The sequence below is a fragment of the Copadichromis virginalis genome, linkage group LG7 (genome assembly GCF_057382275.1).
Source record: "Copadichromis virginalis isolate Kocher_CV1m ecotype Utaka linkage group LG7, C_Virginalis_male_GT1.1, whole genome shotgun sequence".
In the NCBI taxonomy this organism is placed as follows: Eukaryota; Metazoa; Chordata; class Actinopteri; order Cichliformes; family Cichlidae; genus Copadichromis; species Copadichromis virginalis.
This window is the reverse complement of record NC_140624.1, coordinates 19,495,824-19,516,742: the sequence shown is the minus strand read 5'-3', so window position 1 is coordinate 19,516,742 and position 20,919 is coordinate 19,495,824. Positions and strand designations below refer to the sequence as shown.

At 40.5% G+C, this 20,919-nt stretch overlaps 1 protein-coding gene across 1 annotated transcript in view; it reads right to left on the bottom strand.

Annotated features, from left to right (window-relative positions):
- kcnq1.2 (potassium voltage-gated channel, KQT-like subfamily, member 1.2) overlaps positions 1–20,919 on the bottom strand; it is a 177,654-nt gene that overhangs the window by 131,968 nt on the left and 24,767 nt on the right. Inside the window, exons 7-13 of the mRNA XM_085462380.1 lie at positions 19,962–20,072; positions 19,551–19,646; positions 18,304–18,426; positions 16,438–16,603; positions 13,021–13,047; positions 11,415–11,468; positions 10,717–10,834 (exon numbers count right to left, since the gene is read on the bottom strand). Coding sequence (XP_085318506.1) covers positions 10,717–10,834; positions 11,415–11,468; positions 13,021–13,047; positions 16,438–16,603; positions 18,304–18,426; positions 19,551–19,646; positions 19,962–20,072 — 695 coding nt within the window. The remainder of the gene's footprint in view (positions 1–10,716; positions 10,835–11,414; positions 11,469–13,020; positions 13,048–16,437; positions 16,604–18,303; positions 18,427–19,550; positions 19,647–19,961; positions 20,073–20,919) is intronic.

The window sequence follows — 20,919 nt, the reverse complement described above, 5'->3', positions numbered from 1 at the left end:
GGATGTATCCTTGACATGATGTCAGGACACATCCACATTCAACCTCTGGCTCAAACAGAGTGAGTCTTATTCAAACAGGTGGGACAGGCACTCGCCCAGAGTGGGAGTGAATACCCTCTCAAACACATCGGGACATGTGGACACATGAACCATATTACAAGTTCCCCGGCGGCCAAAAGCTAGGCCAGAATGTTGCGGCTCCCCTTTGGTCAGCCCCTTTTCTCTCCAGCAGGTAAACGCCCTGGTCCACCATCTACCCCTGCTTGTGCGTGTAAGAGGGGAGAAACCGCAGCGCCCCACAGACGAGCGCCATCAATGGGCCCTCTATTCATCCGCAGGTTCGGAACAGTGGCCTCTCTGATGGAGCTCCAGCACCTGGCTGCCGATGGACACAACATCAGAGGCAGGGTGGTAGCAGCATCGGTCGTCAGACTCACCACACCTGAATAAACCCCCACCCCCTTCCTCGAGCCCACATCAAATAGCAGGACTGGTCTATTTGAAAACCTGAGAGTAGGAGAGCTGAGCAAAAGAAAAAAAAAAAAAAAAAACAGTAGCCAAAGAGCTTCGCAAGGCAACGGGACTGGCTGTACAAACAGGTCACTCAGGTGCTGCTGCAGATTACTGTTTTTATTAACGAGAGCAAAGAAGAAACTGAGCCCTGTACTGAGGAAGGGGTGGTGGTGGTAGTGGCGGTGGGAGGCGTAAGGGACAAGAGCACAGAGCGAAACACACACGCAGAAGTCGAGAGATCGTATTTATACAGGTGCTTCTAATGCGAGCGGAGAGGGAGGCGCACAGCCAAGCATCTGCACAGAGTCCTCCAAGTAGGGACTGGGTTGGGCCTTACTTTGATTTCACTACAGTTAAAGTGGAAGCTGTCAGGATTAGTGCAAAGACTGCTGTGAAGTGTGCCGGGCAAACTAAACACACATTCGCACACCAAGTATGAGGACCTGCTTTGCAACTAAGATATATGGAACAAAACACACAAAGAAAAACAACATAAATGCAGTGTAGTTGTGGCATATTAATACAACTAACGCAGTAGGTTAGTTACTCCTGGTTACTAACCCTAACCCCTCTCTATGTCTAATCTACAGCGTGAAATTAAAAGTAAAGTGGAGGTAAAACAAATAACCCCCTATTTCTGCCACACATTTTCTTTTTTTGTTCTTAGGTTTTATACTTTTGGTCTTTGCTGGGAAGTTTTTCCAAGTAATTTTACAGACTGTTTCGCTATTTTTACCATACCAGCTGTGCGGTGCCATTAATCACATGATTTAATTACAGTGTTTTGACATCTTTATTAAAATTATTATTGGCTTTGGGGTTTTTTCTGTTTTGGTCCATAATGTGATTTTTTCTTCTTCTTCTTCTTCTTCATAAAGTAACCTTGTTTGGGAATAATTAAAAAATAAATGCACCGTTCCAAACCATCTGGAGTTTATCTTCAGTTTGTTAATGGCTGTGCTCAAGTGGGAAAAAAATATCCCCAAGCTACCTTATCTTGACTTCCATTATTAGGCATCCTAATAATTCAATTTTAGGTAATTATGTTGGTTTCATTAGTTTATAATGTATATTCAGCCTGAACGTTAGCATGCATTACAGCCCATTAGCACAAACATCATTAACTAGAACCAAATGGTCAAACGACATTCTGGATGGAAACAATTAAATTATGAGGGCAGCTAACAAAAACACAAATTGTCATTACCTTTGTCCTCACGGGTGTGTAATTGTTAACAGCGCTCTGGTCTAATGAAAACAAACATTTTTCTTTCTTTCTTTTTTCTCAATATTTTCTTGTCCCTAAACAAAAGGATCGGCAGCCGTGACGTCACGGAGCTGCTCGGTGAATCAGGCTGTGAAAACAGAAATTTCCTGAGGTCATTTTCCTTTTCCATGATCTGCTTTTTTTTTTTCCCCCTTCTTCTTTGGGAATTGTGTCTTTGCAGTGGAAATGAAGAGAAACTGATGGTATAATTGAGGAGTGCAGGGCAGAGCGTTTACAGCTGATTCCTAGGATTTTAAACGTGGCCCTGAGGCAGATGAGACCTGCAAACACAAGCATCTCCACTGACTGTTTTTCCCCCACACAGTTTTATGGTCACCAGAAATAAGTGAGAATGTTGCATTTTTGAAAACATTTTGGGCAGTAATCAATAAAATAATTCTCATATAAGAGATAGGACACATCCACACACTTTCTCTTTTGTTTTGGTTTTGCACATTAATTTATTTTTACAAAAAATCTGATCGTTTCAATGAAGTCTGGCTGCAGCTTCAAATACTATTAACTGTAGCCTGAACCCCGCACCACACCGGGATACCTCCAAAAACAGCACTGCGTGATTTGCTTGGTTCAGTCCACCTCTGTCTGCGCTCCAGATTGCAGATTTCATTAACGCTAATGGGGTCGAAAGTGGCACGCATATCTTTTAAAGCCACTTCATACGGACCTGGAAATAATCTGGATGTCACAGTTAGACATTGTGCTGATGAGCGAATCTTGTTTTTTTTGTTTAAAATTATGTCTGGATGGGTTATTTATGCAGTACTTGCCTGCTGACTCGCTGGATTTTCCCAACCTGCGGTAAGAGGCCATAAAGAGGGCCATTCGCTTAGTTGTTGATGGTCCCCTCACCATAAAACCGTCCTAGAATCACCAACACCACTGAGGGGGAGTAAACATTCATCCCTAATAAGAGCAGCATGAGGTGCCTTCATTAATGCAGGATGGCTAGTGTAAAGCCAAACTAAATACACTCTTTAATTTAAAAAAAAAAAAAAAGTCCCTGAAAGTTCTCTTTATTGCTCTGTGTGTGACCTGCACATCATAAAACAAGGCCTTCAGATTCTCCTTTTGGCCTTGGAGGGAGAATTTGCTCATTATTTGGCACTAGAGCAAAAGCAGACTTATCATTTCATTCACTATGTGAAAGCATTAAAACGGTCCATGATCTCAATATGGTTCTTTCTCCTTGTTTGACTCAGGTTTGCCAACTTTTGTAATTGTGTTACATGCTTTTGGCATGTAACAAGAGCCTTCAGGTTCTGCATAGTGCTCTCCTGCTACCAAAATTAATCCCATGCTAAAAAAAGAGGAAGCCTCAAAGCTACTTCTAATAAAAAAAGAAGTTACATCTATCCAAAATGGAGCTTTGTTTTTGCATTCTGCTTTTCTGCTTTTTCTCAGCTATCAGATTTTCACCATGCAATATTGAAAAGTATTGAATGAAAGAGTAAGGGTATATAGAAGCATTTGTAGCAAAGAAATATGTGAACAATTGCTCTGTGTTTACTTCATAAATGACTCGTAACATCTTAGTGTAATGCCGTGCAGAAGAAAGAACTAGGACCTTTTTTTTGCTGCCTTAACCACGATTCCAAAAAACTTGGGACACTGTTTAAATTGTAAATAAAATCAGAATGAAATGATTTGCAAATCTCCTCAAACCATATTTTATTCATGACAGAACACCGTAAACACAGCACCTTGAGCATCTTGAGGGTGACAAAAGCCTGAAAAACAACAACTTGAGGAACATTTTGGCACTGATTATGTTAACTGGCAGCAGGTCAGTAAAATCTTCATCTTAAAGAGGCAGATTTTTTGAGAAGTAAAATTGGACAGAGGTTGCCCAATCTGCAAAGACCATGTCTACAAATTCTGGAACAACTCCAGAAAAATGTTCTTCAACATAATATTGGAAAGGCTCTGAATACCTTGTTATCTACAACACATATTATCATCAAAAGATTCAGTCAGTCTGCAAAAATCTCTGTGTGCAAAGGAAAAGGCCGAAAATCAGCACTGGATGAGCTTTGGGCCCTCGGGCAGCACTGCATTAAAAACAGGCGTGATACTGTCATGGAAATCACTGCTTGGACTCTTCTTGAAATTACTGTATGTGAACACAGTTGACTATGCCATCTGCAAATACAGTCTGAAACTCTATCATGCAAAGAAGCCATATGGTAGCATGATTCAGGAACGCTGTCATCTAAAGCTCATTAAAAATCGACTGAGGCAAAGTGAAAAAATGGATCAAATTTAAATTTGAAATTCTTTTTGGAAAATATGGACACTGCATATTCTGAGCTAAAGAGGAGAAGGATCATCTAACTTGTTTTGATGCATGCTAAATCATCCAGAAAGTGGATAGTCTTCATCTGGACGTTGCATTTTTAATGTGTTTTCAGCTGAAATGCTATTTTTCCTGTTGCACTACAGGAAAGATGCTGAAGGTCAGTCAGTGTAGAGTCAGTAGAGACTGCATTGGAGTCAGTGTAACGTTTCTCTGGTGCATCCAGTAAGCTGGAAGTTTATCCACAAGTTGCGTGACTCCGTTTACCAAAAGCAGACACGGCATGCACGCGGATAATTAGAATCTGTGGAAAAAAAATTTGACAAAAGAGTTATGAACACTGCAGCAATTACACCACAAGACACCCAGCTAAAACCATGCCTGTAAAAAGGAAGCCAATTTAAACTTCTATTGTTCTCTAATGCCAGCATAGCTGCAGCATTTATGGTGCAACGTTTTTTGGCTCACTGAGTAGAATTAAAGCATTTCTAATCGTCCAAGTGAGTAAATGCCGTGTGGAGGTCAGCATCCATATAATAAGCCAGAGTCTGTAATAAGATTAAATACTGAATATGCTTCCATACAGCTCTGTTATCCAGAGGATATGAATCAGTGTGTGGCTGCTTTACTGCTCCAAGACTATTTTCTGTCTTTTGTAGGCTCTAGAAACTGGCAAAGAGTCAAGAAGCCGGGCACAATTAGTTCTTTTTTCCCTATCTAGTCATAAAGCAGCAGTACTCAGGCAGCTTTTCTTGTAGCAGGGCAGGAGGCTGATCTTACCTCGTCATTTGTCTGCGTGCGTGTGTGTGTTTCGCGCATGTGCCCAAAGCAGGGCTCTCGCCTAGTCTAATTTGTCATTATAATACTTGGCAGAAAGGCCAAAAAATTTTAAGAGGATTTACTGGGTATTTTAACATTAGATTCACTGTTGAATCTTACATAAGGTCCCATAAAACTACCTGGCCTACACATGTTTTGAAGCAAACAGTTGAGGAGAATGGTGAAGGGGGGAGGGGGGGGGGGGGGGGGAGTGACATTACTCAGTGTTTAAAAAGACAGACAGCAATGCATTGGAGATTTTTCCCCTCTTGACTGAGTACCATATGTTGGAAATCATGCCGTCAGTATCAGAGTACAGTAGACAAGACTGGGATACTGAGGCCACACGGACAAAAAGTCAATTTGTTCGGAGAGCTGCACAAAAGACGCTGGTTCCTAAGGAGCGAGAGGCCCCTACTTGAAGAGAGCAGGCCGTGATGCATGTGCATCTGTGCCTTCAAACCCTCCTGTGGTGCTGCAGTGGCATTGTTTCTCTCGTCTTAGTTTGTGAGAGAGGAACTAATTAAGATCTGCCTGCAGGTGGCCCATGCTGACTTTTACAGGTCTGAAAGGAGTAGGAGGCCACACCCGGAAGGGAAAAGGGGTGACAGCCTCAGGTCACAAGACGACACAGATTCTAGATCTGGCACTGCAACTAGGGGAGTTATTGGGTACACGGAGAGGCTGGAAAGAGTCAAGGAGAACAGAAAGAAACAAGTAAATTAGAGCAGAAACCAGGGGGAGAGAGGACACAATCACTGCAATCAGCTAAACAAGGCCTTCCTCTGTTTAGGGGCTAAGAAGTGTACTTGGAAACATTTACTCATTCTCCAAGAGGGTAAATGTCAATCTGCTGCGGGGTTGGGTTTAGGATCAGCAGCCCTGCTGGGGTTTGTTATGATTTCATTAAACAGCCAACCACTAAATCTCACAAATTTACAAAATCAGAGTGCGCGACAGTACGTGAGTACACACACAGCACATCACATCAAAACCACTAAGCCACTAGGTTCTCACATGCGTGTACACAATCCACGGAAACAAGTGTTTGCTTGAATCGTACCAAAACCAAGTCTCATTTGCAGGAGGATAGGTAAACAAAGAGCAAAGGACATGTTTTTAAAAAAAAAGGAAGAGTGATGACTGTGAAACAAGTGCATTTAATGTCTGCGTTTCTTCACTTTGTGTTCCTTTTAACAAAAAAAAAAAAAACTTATTTCATGCAACCTATAAAAGAATCACAGTGAGACGCTTTGAAACAAACAGGGCAAACAGCAGTGACGTAACAACAGTGAGCTTGTGCATGTCTGGGGTTCAGAGGAACAAAGACATGATTGCGTGCGGACGCTGCCCCGCACCACTTCCTCTTCAGAAGCCCAGAGACATCACAGCCAGCTGTATTGATGTCTCTCTCTCTCTCTCACATGTGAATAAACATACATGCATGCACATTTTGGGGGTAGTCTGCTTTAGTGAAGCCAAACAAACAGTGGAATGTTCCAGCCGCTGCTGTCGCTGAAGAATTAAAGCGATAGAGATACCAGAAATGTAGAATGAATGAACAAGTGGCAACCGTCACTACAGAAAGAGTCAAACTCACATTACAGCTGGAAGCTGTGGAAGGAAGTCCAAAACATTTCAGAATATAAAGTAACAGAAAACTGATATAGCGTGGGCGCACGCAATTCGCCCAGGGCAGAAAGGGTGGATCTAGTAGCTGCAGAAATCCAGATAAGGATGGCAAATGACAGTGCTGTCCTTGGTGGCGTGACACCAGGGGCAAAACAAACCCGCTGCTATGGGAGTGCCCAGCGAGGCCCAAATATGAGCTTGGCTGTTACAGCTGAAAGTTATGGGCACAGCAGAGATGGATACAAATGAAAACAAATTACTGTCCGTCTCTGGAGCTCACTCTCACACACTCAAAGGGTCTCACACCCACACGCAAACTGTCACGCACAAACACACGTAAGGCAAAAAAAAAAGAGCATGTGGAAGATAAACAGACGCAGATAAACATAGCTGTCACTAAGGAAGTCCAGATTTTTATCAGATTCATTTAAGTATTTCCCAAGTGCAGTTAAATAGAGCAAGAAGTTTTTAACAAAGCTTTTACAAACATACTAGTTTGGCTATTGGGATGCTTAATTTAGTTTCTGTGTGCAAAGTAAATTCAACTATTTCTGAAAAACATCCAGAATAACTTTCGCATTGAACTACTGGAGGTGGTTCATCACCAGGAGCGACGTATGTTTTGAGTTGTCGTGGTGGTGTTGGAAAACAAAGCGATGACTCAGACTGAGTTTTGCTGCTTGAGGTTTTCTTATAAAGTCTTCACACAACCTTCTGTCCTCATTATTCCTTCTACCTTGTTGAGATTCCTAGTTCCAGACATACTGAAGTGTCCCCACGGCTTAATATTCCCAGCACTGTTTCACTGTGGGGATGGAGTTCTTGTGGTTGTAGGCCTTTCCCTTCTTTCTCCAAACATAAGCAGCGTCTCTGTGGCCAAAGAGCTCTAGTTTTGTGTCATCTGATCAAAGGATGCACTTCCAGTCCAGGTTGTCCTCAGCATACTTCAGTGTGGCTTAAAGGTGTCTGTGCTTCTTGAGTTTTTCTTGGTCTCAGTCCATTCCTGTGCAGGATTCTAGCGATTAACTTCTTTGAGACTCCAATTTCTGACTTAGATAAGTCACTAGCAGTTGTTCCAGAGTCTTTAGACACATTTCTCACTAGATTTCTTTACAATCTTTGAAATATTTTGCTTGCTGCCTCTGCCAGGCTGTGTTGCTCTCTTTGAATTTCACTTGGAAACAACGTGATAACTTTATATATCTACCTCCTCCTTTGTCAGCAATTCTTTTTCTCAAGTCTAACGAGATTTGTTTTGTTTTCAGCATGATGCTTTCTCAAGTGACAGCTTAAACCCTCATTCACGTTTTTCTACTGTGTGTAAATTGGAAGAAAACCCTCAGTTTTAACTTGATTTTACAAGTTTTGAGCATTACAAAGTTAAAACACATCATCAAGTACCTTTAAAATGTTTTGACACAAACTTGAAATTTTATAGTGAGGCTAATAATGTTGTAGTATACCATAATGTTCCCTATGTGTTACAATAGATAATTGCAAAAAAACAGGAAAGATTAAGTTCATGTAAGTTATAAATAAAGTTTCTTTGCATATTCGTTTTTGTTTTTTAAACATACACCTGAACACTTCTGTAAAAGCTCTTTGGATTCAGAGTGCGTCATTTTAACAGTTAATTAATATGGTATCTGTAGTTAGCACTCAGCCTGTCACTATACATGGGCACACCTGTCTTGTTTCCACTGATCATATAATAATGGTGTCAATCTATTCTACACTAGAAAACAGCAATGAACAATCAACACAGCATGTACTAACAAGATGAGCTCCTTTCTGTTCCAAGAGTTCCAGATACTTTTATCATAAAAATATATGTTTTACGTTATCACATTTTTACACATCAAATGATAAATAGGGGTTTAGTTAGTTTTGGAGACTTTACTTGCAAAATCTTACATTTTCCACAGCGTCCCTCTGACCAGCAGATAAGATCAGGGGAGCATGGAGGGATGACGAGGTTAAGAAAAGAAAAACAAAGAAAAGAAAGAGATGAAGAAAAACAGCAGGAGAGTCAGTGGAATTCAAGTGCTTTATGGAGGAACAATCCTGGACCAATGCCACAAACAAGCAAGGGAAAAGCCTGCAAGAGAAACAGTGGAAGCATTCTTGTGCAACTTGCTATTGAAATTGGTTTTGTTAAAGTTCAATTAAGAACCAGAATTGGCTTCAACTGTGGGTGAAGCGGATTTTATTACGTCTCAGATATGCTGAACTCGAATTAGAACTTGATGGATATTGTTGTATGGTTTCCATCTACAGAAGTGCACAAAGCTTTTAGGTTTCCAGAGAGCAGAGAAAGGAGAACAAAAAAAGCAGGCAAGCCAGATATGGCAGTGAGTGATGGATGTGTTTCGCAGAGCCATAGCAGACTGAAGAACGCCTATTCAGAACTTATTCCGGTTTCTTCCAGAATATCAATAACACCACTAACCCATCACCATCTCAACCAATTTGAACACTTAACAGCAGATTCTGGATGACAACACTCTCCACCAACACCTTCAAACTACAAATCAGAGACTTGGAAAATCACTGCCAACAGTCAGTGAAGCTGTTCTTGTGACACATGGTTGTCCAACACCTTACTTAGAGCATTTTCACATCTGAGGTATTTAGTTCATTAGATGGAACTTCATTTTCCAACCATGATGTGGTTTGTTTGTGCAGATGTAAAAAGGGCAACAGCACTTGTGTAAGGAGCAAAGCAACCTCACCAACACCCTTTTGAGGCGGTCCGGTTCCAAATGAACTCCAGAGTTCCTTTATGTTGAGATTGGGATTTAGTTTCAACCCAACTACCAGGTGTACAGTGAAAATCTGAGCCAATCGCCTTCCTGTAGCCAGGAGTAAATTCTCTACATTTTCCACTTGATGCAGAACACAGCACCTTCTTCCTGTACTTACTTTAGTTGGCCAAAACACCCAATGAAAGTTCTTGCATGGTGAGATTGTCACATTTTGGTTCACTTGGTGTTTTCTCTGTGAAAAGAAACCAAACAGCAGGAGGACGCTACAACTCGACAACTCAAATCATCAACTGATTTGGACCACAGTTAATAAACTGTAGGTGTGAAAACGCCCTAAGACACTTGAAGCTGGGGGGGTTTTCACTCCAAGGACAAAACCATACAAGTGCCTCAGTGCAGTACAATTAAAATTACTACATGTTTACAGTACACAAGCTCTTAATTCTGCATTAAAAAATGCTGGCGATCACTTTGAGAAATGCACACTTTGGCCTGTCTACATATTTAGCCTCCTACGACCCGAACACTTCCACGGCATGCATTTTCAATTTCTCTTTGATATTTGGGCTGATTGGGACCTGACGAATGTAAAAACAAAGAACTACCAGATTTGTTTGTTTTTTACCTATTTTTTGTTTCTAAGAAAAATGAGAGCCACATATGAGGATATTAGTTTAAATTTTCAATAGAACAGTAGCAGTATAATGTCCTAGTAAGCGGATATCAGGCCCTTGTAGAGCAAAATTGAGTATTTTGGTCTAAATAACCCAAAATGTGATATCCACATATGTGGACGCAGGGTCCTAGGAGGTTAAAGTAGGAATCAACCTTTTTACCGCCCATAATCTTTTAAGCCTCCAGCCTCCAGAGTTTAGTCTTTAGGGACTCTGTATTACTTCTCAATGCAGCAGGTAAACACCAATCTGGAGGTAATGATGCTTCACTTATTTAAGACTTATTTAGAACACACCCTACTGATATATCTGTGCAAAACCTTCCCGCTTTTGAACACTTGAACACACATTGGACCAGCAAACAACATCAGTGAATTCTCTTCTGCTGAGGGCATGTGACGACAAGCCGGCTGCTCCATAACGTGTTATGTAATCAGCTGAGAAGGATCTCTTTGACATTTCTCACAAGACTAAAGGGATAATCCTCTTTACACCACTACGTACCTGATATGGCCGTTGAGTCTCTTTAACCCTCAAGGGAGTTGGGAAAAAACAAATACATTTAGAAAGCAGCTAGAGGGGCTCTCTGTTTTGACAAAAGGCCTTTCAGCTGAATGACCAGTAGGAAAATCAGTATAATATAGATCAGTGAATAAAGGTCAGAGCTGGGTGATGGATGAGAAGAAAATGGGGCCTTAAGAAAAGAAGGAGGCGAAGCTCTCTGGGACTTACTGAGTTTTGTCAGTTACCACAGGCAGTGGAATATCCTCGCTCATGTCGTCTAGCTCATCGGTTAAGCTGTTGGCTCGGGAGATATCGATGGACGTGCTGTTATTAGGACTCCTCTTCACTGCAACGACAGAAATATAACATTTCAATTCAATTTAATTCATTTCAGTTTTATTTCTATAGTACAAAATACGACTCAAGGTGCTTTATATCCAGAAAAATAGAGAGAAAAGAATCAGACAACCACCTATGAGCAAGCACTTGGTGTCAGTGGGAAGGAAAAACTCCCTTTTAACAGGAAGAAACCTCCAGCAGAACCAGGCTCAGGGAGGGGCGGAGCCATCTGCCATGACCAGGTAGGGGTTAGGGGAGTGTGATAGGACAGCAACTACATTTCCAGATACAATTTTATATACAGTTAACTAATACAAAAGGGATGTTTTTAAATGGGTCGAGTGAAAAGGTTTTTTTTTTTTAAAGGTTTTAAAGTTGTGAGTGGCTGTAGAGTGTGAAGATGTCTGTGAGTTCTAGTATGCGTCACACAGTCACACAGTAATAAAAGTACCTCGTGGGTTGATCGGAAAATGTATGATGTAAGATTTCATTGTCAGATTTCATTACAATATGAGACGCACAGCATTGTGAGATGATTTAAGGCAGAGATACGAAGGGGTGAGAAAACTGAAAAAACTGAAAGGTACCTGGAGAGGCAGGACAGCTCAGAGTGAAAGATGACCAAGAATGTTGAGGAGGGCCTGAAGCCATGAAAATTTATTAAACCAGAAGGGGAAGGGAGAAAAACAGAAGAAAGGGGGTAAAAATGAGACTTGAGAATATAAGAAATAAACACACTCATCATGCATTTAATGGCATTTCAAGAGCATACTTGCTACAGTACAGCAAAGGCGTTGCAGTTCTGAATGAACTTTAGAAAAGGATGCAAAAACACTTTTTGTGAGAGTGTACAGTATTAATACAGGTTCAATAAATCAATCAAACATGTTGCAATTTGTTTGAAATAATTGTCACAGACCAGCTAGTAGGAAAAGAAAATGTATAAGAGAAACAACATAACGAGAAGCTGAAATTGCAGTACTCTGTTTCAGCAGTCTAGCCAGCTGGCTGCTGGTGCAGGCAAAAACAACAGCACAGAACATCATGTGTAGCAGGGTCTTGACCTGCAGTCAGGCTGTCAGCAGAGTTTGACGTGCCTCTCCTCCAAACCACCGAGCCTCTATTGTGATAAAGAATGGAGAGGCAAATCTTCGTCCAAGAACAGAATGACCATTCCAATTCAAGCAAAAGGCATTCAACCTCTCTTGTGTTCCATCATCGAGTTTGTTTGACATTGTCCGACGTGGAAGCAGAGATAGCCAGAGAGAGGGAGTGGAGAGAAGTGAGAGGAATAGATTCTACCCAGAGCCACTTTTAACAGCAACTTCACATCACTGAAGAAGACATTAACGGGCTTATTGGCCATGAAAACAAGACAGGGGTTTATTCACAATCTGGTTAATCTGCTCCGTCATTCTGAATGTTTTCGGTGAAGGCCGTGGTCCACAGGAAAAGGAGAAAGGGAGAGCGGAGTGCAGAAACTAGATTGCAATAGAAACAGGGTGAAAAGTGCAGCCGATCCATAGAGAGATTCTCACAGACGGGGACTCGGGTGGGGCCAGACAGATAAGTGGAGCGATAAGCTGGACACTGACTAAATCAAACAATGACCAGTTTAGTTCTAACCACTAGAGCTCCACAATGGTAGCTTATCAACTCCACAACCCCGCTCCCTCCCTGCCGCTTTTCAGCGTCCCAGTCTGGGTCCCCACGGTCCCCAAGGCCCCTGTCCAGCCCCGTTCCTCGCCCATGATGTTGGCAGGGCACCCAGTAAAGAAAACAGGCGGGTCAACACGGGCCCAGTCTCTCTGCTTGGCTCTGGTTTGGTCTAGCTGAGCACAAAGGCTCAGCCAGCCAGCAAGTCTAATTAAAATACTGTCTGGGCCACATTACATAGACAGGCTAGCTAATGATTAACACAGGCGAGTGGAAGAAAAAGCACTATTTAGCCGGTGAAAGGTGCTACTGGTTACAGTGCAGTGATATTTATTGCATGTGCTCAGTTTTTTTTTGGTTGGTTTCTAAAGAAATAATGAACATAATGTGACTTTTTTTTTAAATTCAGCACTGTAATGTAAAAGATTACACAACGGAAACTTCAGATATGGTGGCATCAACCACTGAACCAGCTTGCTTAAAGCACTTTGTAGACATTATGACATATGAGATGAAATGATCTGGTGGTATACTCACCTGATTGCCTGAGCATCCTGGTGATTCCTATAAAAAACAACAAGAAAATGCACAATCTGACTATGTTTTCAACTATTTTTCACACCTTCATCTTTTCCTTTCATGAAAAATGAGTAACTTGTGTTAAAAGTAAGCCAGATACAGCTGCAAATGTGCATTATTACTAGAAGGCAATGTTACCCTGTAAATTTAGTTCCTGCTGCTAAGCATTTCACTTGTGGGAAGAGATACCCCCATAGCGGCAACAGCAATAAACCATCAAAGTGAAATTGACCAACTTTCCAGAAAGCATGAGTATAAATTTATAATTTAAGTTCTTCAGTGCTGTAAATGTTAATGCGTGTATACACAGTTCTTTCAACACTGTTTTCACTTAGGATCATCAAGACGCCTCAGTGATTGGTGACATTTCTTAGCAACAACTACTGAATGACTGCGGGTAAATTATTTTTAAGAAATCCAGCCCGGTGCCAAGTTGAAAGAGTGTCGGTTAAAACAATAAAACAGCCCTGGTTTAGACAGTTGACATTGCAGATGTCTGTTTTATGGGTGGATCTGAGGCAGAGATCATACAGTGCCGTGCTGCTTAAACTCAGACGTTATAATTAGTGACAGCAGGCTGCAGACTTCGGCTTCTTTCAATGGTTTTATGTCATCCATAACTTGTTCCAATTCCGTTTTCCACTCCATAGTCTTGCAGTCTTTCATGTGTATCTATTTAGTATTATTTATTGTTTACACAGAGTATGCAAAACATTTAAATGCTTACTGGCCTGTAAATCTGCTTGGCTATGTGTAAATATGTGGATGGATGCTAAACAGAATTTCTTAAATAACTTGTTTAATATCAACTTTGATTTGGTTGCTTTTAATCCCCGCATACGTGCAGCCATATGTTTTCCTTCATTATCTGAGATCCACCTAATTAAGCAGACAACTACGTATGTTTTCCTCTGTGCAGTTTGTTCTTCTAGCAATGGTCTCGCCTTTATGTCAAGTTTATGTCACTCCAGCTCCTTTTAAGATTCCGTGCTTTGACAGGAAAAACTCATAAAGTGCATTTATTAACCTGGCGTCTGGGTCAGTTCATTTAGTGGGGTTGGCTTTTAACACAGGAAGCTAAACCACTTCTCTCTTTAACTAATTATCAATCATAAACTGTGTCTGTAGACCTGCATTTAAAGTAGACGTCTCTATTGATATGAACTGGGCTGCAATGAACTGGGTGCTGCCAGGCCAGATTTTTCACTATGTGAATAATGAATAATAATGGCTTTGGTATGACCAAGGAATTACTAAAATGCAACTGGCATTACAACAAATTCCCACTTGTAACTTGCTGACAAGCTGGCGTTTTAAAGATTTTTCCATTTAAGCCCACTGTGAATTTCTGTGGCCAGCGCGGGGGACAAGTGAAGCAGTAAAGAGCTTGTAACCATGACCTCTAATCACCACTGAAGCTGTAATGGCTTCCATATGGCTTACACCTGGCAGCCATCTTGGCTCTAAAGGGATCAGGATAGAGCCCCTGTTTACTATGTGAAAAAAAGGAACTAGTGCTGCTCAGATAAACCTCCTTCTATAATGATTGTAGCACATATACAGGTATCTATATATTCACGCATCTACTCTATCTCCTCCTTGACGGTTAGGCAAATCTAAACGAAACTTTACACAAAAACTGTTACATATTCAGTGATTGTTAGCATCTAGATGTTTTGTTTGGGGTTTTTTGTTTTGTTTTTTTAAAGATTTACGATAAATCCAAACTGTTTCGAGCTTCTTCCCTGTGAATGCAATGTTACGTTCTCCATTTGAGTTTGTTTCACGGCACGCTAAACGTATGTTGTATAAATTTAAAATTTGTATTGGCGATAGAATTTTGTTCAAGTCACCACAACATAAAGATTTTTTTTTTAAAGCACAACAGGCCTGGCATAAACCACCCACATGTTAGGTCGCTAACTAGCTAACGGTCACAGTTTATCAGAATCAGAATAATTTAATAATCCCTAATGAAATTTTGAAATTTGGTTTATGAACTGAGAGCACCAAGTTGTTATCTTTTGGAAGCAACAGGCTCTAGAAGACACAATATGATGATGATGATGACCACTACTTTTTAGCACTACCAATACAAAACTTCACAATTATGAACAATGAGATGACTGTTATGATTTAACATTATTTAACATGTTCTTTTCTCGTGCAGAGTGCAATTACTTACTAGCTGGCCACAAATGCTGCCATAAAAGCAATGCACATCATGAGGAACGACTGCTGAGCGGCAGTCAGTCCTCATGATGTGCATTACTTTTATGGCAACTCTACTAGCGTTAAGATAAACATAAACCTTAAGGCTAGTAGAGTCTTCCTGCATCATGTTCCTGCATCTTCATGAAAATGTTGGTCCAGGGTCAGAATTGAAATGGAGCAATCACATTGTTGTGATATAATTTTGTGGCCAGCCAGTAAGTCTAATTTCTGGAAGAAATAGTAAACATTTTAAGTGTTTTATTTATTAATTTATACAATATAATAAATATATTATCAAGTTATGTTTGCTGTTGGTGAAATTTAGGTTACTCATATTAGTTTTCTTGTTTATAAAAGCATTAGATAACTTCTTGGCTACCTGTTAATTAAATGTTATCTAAACGCTCAGACAACATCACTGGCTAGTTGTAATGCTGACCCTGAATTAACATCATTATGATAGCATAGGAGCAACAGCAACATGGCAATATCAGATTGCATTCATTTGCATGCAACATTTTATTTACAATATTTATTATCACAGCTATTCAAAATAAGCTGGACCATTCCAACAGTTAATAGCTCTAAACTACCATAAGTATCATAAATAATAACAGTCTTCATGGTGTTATTTTGGCCACTTGAAAGTCCTGAAATCACTTTGCAATTCTCAGCACGCATCATTTCATCAAACAAAATTGCATTAAGGAGAGCTTTATTATTGTATTTATCCACATTATCAAATGTTCTCTGCATGACTCAACTTTATTCCAAGTTGGCTGCGGAGCAAATATGGCTTCACAAGATATTAAATGCAATTCTTCTAAACACCTTCTCAGAACAGCAGTCTGAGGTGTTAGGCTTAAAACAAAAATTCCCCTGTTAAGAGATCCAAAACTGAGACAGTCTGATCAAAGAGTAATCAAAACGAGGCGCTGAGTCTTCACGTGTTATCTTGGCTAGCTCACAGATTTTAGACCGATTTCTTGGAAGAAAGGCATTTTACAGAGGTTAGCCATTTTTCTTAGAAAAACCTTGCTGCACAGAGTGAAGATCAAAAATTAGGGAGTGACAATAACCCGTGATGTCTATTTGAAATGAATTAAATTTGTCAGTGCACATTACAGTAACACAAGACACGTGGTCCTCTAAGTATATTACCTTCCACAGTTCCCCTTGGCTCTTCACGGAAAAACGAGACATCCTTCTTCTCCTCAGAGTCATCAATGTGATCATAGGTGATCTGGGGGATCGACACAGCTCTCTCTGAACCACCACCCATAGAACCATTTCCTCGGCACTTCGTTCTCCTCTTGTTCAACTTTTTCTGACGGACAGAAGAGAACAAGCAGGAAATGAGAAAGAAACAATGGTAACTGCATTTCTAAAAAGTATTTAAAGAATTGCAACAGTTTTGACATGTGGTTCACGCTGTATGCTGAAATGCTTTTTCGACAATGGACCAAAATAATGCCACGGAAATAATGTCATCAACACAGCCTTATATTTAAGCCATTGTTGTTATGCATCATTGCCCTAATTAATTCCTTCTTGGGTACTGATTCTTGGGTACAAACGAGATAAGTGATACCTGTTTAATCACAGTTGAGTGAAGAGCTAAATTTTATGTGAGTCAGTGAGTTTGTGAGAACCTAATTGGTGCCCAAGTCCATTCCACAGACCAACTGACCCACATCAACATTACTGACATGGCCTTTTATACAAACTAAATTATTTGGACTCAGTGCATCAGAATTTGGCATTTCCCAAGTAGCCAACAGTTGAATCCAAATGTTTGAAGCAGTCATTAGGAGAGCGGGAAGCTTTGTTGGGTGTTGAAAGACTAAAGAGAAAAAAAAGACAAACCGTAAAGAGAATGTGCAGCTAACAGCAGGGTTGAGATATAGAAATCTAAAGTAACGGACACGGGAAGGAGAGTGAGAGGGGAAAAAACTGTTAGCAAGGAAGCGAAAAAACAACAACAAAAAACAGAAAGGTAAAAATTCTCAGAGAGAGGAGACAGGAAGAGCCGGGATGAAAAAGGAAAAGAGCAAAATAAAATGTGCTCAACAGGGAGATGGAGAAAAAAAAGCAGGGATCTCGAAAGAGAGAAAGGGGAGAGGGAGGAAAGACAGAGAAGAAAGTCACATGCTGCAACAGAAAAGAGCGGAAGAAGCCTTCATTCTCCCGAATGCATGTGGGTTCAATGCTACACAAAGATTTTTTTGTTGTTGTTCTACTAGACAAAGGTTTACTCCCACGAGAAAGGCGGTGGTGACATCATCTCAACTGACTGAGTCTTTGTCCAGGAGAGACAAAGGCCTCGAGTCATCCTGGTGGAGTCAGGCCTTTAAGGGGAAAAGGGGCTGTTGTGTGTGTGTCTGTGTGTATTTGTGTTTTGTGCGCATTGTGTCCTTACATGTGTGTGTTTGTTTGTGGGAACTTGGCCTCCCCTTTTATTCTGTACGGCTTTTGGAGCAATATAGCTAATATTGTTGCAGAAGGTGAACTACACAAGGAGACAATGGAGTGTGGGCCACACGTATGCAAATCAGGGTATCGCAGTCTAACGGCTTTTTCCAACTGCACTGTCAGCAAGTACAGTCCATATGCTGGCATTTTGAGTTCAAAGGGTTAAATTGTTATGTCAAAAAAAAAAAAATCTAATTTTTGAGAAACTTTAAAAATTCTTATCAGAATTCCAAAGTCAGACAACGCCACACGGGAATGATCAAACACACCGTCACGATATTTTCAGGGTGGGGTTCGCAGCCTGTTTTGTATAGATCAAAGTCAAGAGACACAATACGCAATTGATAAGAAAGAAAAGGATTCAGATGCGGGGGGAAAAGGTCAGGCTGGATTCAAAGCAGGACATCACAAGACTGGTACCTTTTCCCCCCACAAAGACATGCTTAGCGTTTAAAGGCTTGCCTTAAATGCCTTTTGAGAAAAGCAAATCAATCACAACGGAAAAATCTACATAACTATTCAACAGCTTTGGCTTCAGTAAAGGTAAGCGATTACCGAAAAGTTCCGTTTCCTTCTGTCAGATTCTGCGGCAGCAACGCCCTCTGGAGTCAGGACGTACATTTTCCACGTAGCTGCAGAGCCGTTTGGTTTCTCCGCTGCATAGCACCTCCACAGTGTCTAAGAAAGGCAATACAGGACAAACCACAGACGCGTTGGTCAGTGAAATATTTCTGTAAAACTGAATTACATTTAAAACACCCCAGCCTGTGGATGGAAAACTCTCCATTATAGTTATGATGATATGGTCTGAAATTAATTTAAAGGTTATGCGAACACCTCAGCTATAAATCCTTCATTAGCTATACTTGCCTTATTCTATTCAGCAAAAATGTACACTTTTTTTTTAAAGGTCACTTCAGTCACTATTTGTAACATGTTTAGTCTTTACTTTTTAGTGTTTGTAATGTTGGCCTCACTAAGTTTTATCCAAGGCCACCACTGGCCTGTTGTCCTGTGCAGTTTAAGAAATCTGGCTGTAGAGGCTCGTGGAGATTCATCCCACAGCTGCCAGTTGGGCAGGTTCCACCCTGGACAGGCCAGCGGGCCTTTGCAGTGCTAGCAAAGGCCTCGACTGAAGCTAACTGGCATCTATTGTGAATAAGCTTTAACTGAACAATGTTACTTTCCTTTATGCTGTTTTTATTAATGATATCAGGACTTAAATTTAAAGGAGTGTATATTTAATTTCATCTATTTATGCCAGGCACAGAGGACATTTGTCTTCCACTAAATTACTGTATCTGACCCAGTTTGTAATGATTTGATTATTAAAACTTGAGTATGTGTACTGATTATTTTATCATTCTTTAATCATATAAATTAATTTTTGCTTTATAGCATAAAACATATGATCATTTCAAAATTGCTTCTGGGGGCATTTATCCTTTTTCTTTTTACAACAGGAAAGGCGGGAAAGAGAACAAAGAAACCACATGGAGGAAACAACCCGATGTGGCATCAAACCCAGGCTCCTGCAATAACCTGTCAGCATACGTGTTGCCCAGGCAACTTAAAGAAAAGCTTGATTTATTAGAAGCGTAATCAAAACATTCTCAATTCAGTTTCAATTTTATTTGTATAGCATGACATCATAACAACAGTCGCCTTAAGACGCTTTATATCGTAAGATAAAGACCCTGCAAATATTCTGCACAAACACTGATACATTCAGTGCTTTCCAGTGTTTGTTTGTTTTTTACCAATGAAAAATGCATTTCTAACACTGGGAGTTCGGGATTTACCTGGATAAGGGCAACTGCAGCAGGGATCTGTCTATTGAAGTGTTTCTGCCTCTGCTTCTGTTGGACTTTCAGGGCAAAACCTGAACCCAGGATACCCTGATCAAAGAGAAATACATTTTACTTTTTTACTGTCCAGACTGCAAGAATATGAAAAAGTGAACTTTTACTGTAGAATTAAGGAAAGTATATACAAAATCTCCCAGAATAAATAATACATTTTTTATCATTAGGTTTGCTCAGTATATAGTCTTCAATGACACATCAAAGACAAGAGTGAATAAACTGAAAAAGAGCAAGCTTGATCCGAACATGTTGTAATAAGGTTTGGTATAAATGAAACATTAAAAAAAATGATCTCCTTAAAGCTGAACTCGTGGATTTCATATGAATTAAACTGAAAACTTTATTTACAGCAGGTAGAGCGAAGAAGGAGATAGCGAAGACACTGAAGCAGGAGGCGATGGCCTTTCCTATCCAGGTTTGAGGAATTTTGTCTCCATAGCCGATTGTGGTGACGGTGACCTAAAGACAAAGAGTGGATGAGGTGCCTCTTATGATATATAAAGTGTACGTACACTTGCATATGATAGCTCTATTCTAAGAAAAAAATAAAAATAAAAATCACACAGTGACCAAAGCCCTTCACAGATGAGGCAAGAAACAAAGAGTGTAATAAATGATATCACATCTTATGCAGTGTAATTACAGTGTTTCGAGGTGTCAGGGTTAAAGAATAACTGTCAACGCTTTTAATTCAATAGCTTTGGGGGTTTTTCTTTGTAGATTTGTACTGAATTCCTATTTCAACATTAAAGATCACACTCTTTTTTTTTTAATAAACTGCCAGTGTAATGAAAATGTCAGTCAATGAGGAGCCCTCGAGGCTTTACCCCTGCAGTCTATAAGGGGAATTAGACGATAAAGAAAAAGTTCATCAGCCGACCTGGATTTGCTCCACCACTGTCAGCGATGGCTGGGGCATTTGAGGCTCTTGCTCCTCAAAGGGAATAAGATTCCCAACCACTAATCCCCAGTGAGTGTAGGAATTTGCTAGGGTGAGGAGGAAAAACAAATACCTCTTGCATTTGCATGTACACCCATTCTGAAAGCAGAGCCAATTGTGACACATTCAGTACACACTTTAGCTTACTGTGAGTGCCTGCGGGGTATCGGCGCGTGAGCTGCCGCTGAGCACTAATACAAAGAGGCTGATGTAAGGTGAGATTCTTTAAAGAGCTTTGAGAGCCAAAGAAAAAAGAAAAAGAAGAAGGAGCAGAGGTGGGAAGGGAGGGTGGGTGTATGTTGGGAGTGAGTGGAGTGGTGGGGGATTTAATCCCTCATCCACAAATCCGATGACTAAACAATGTCC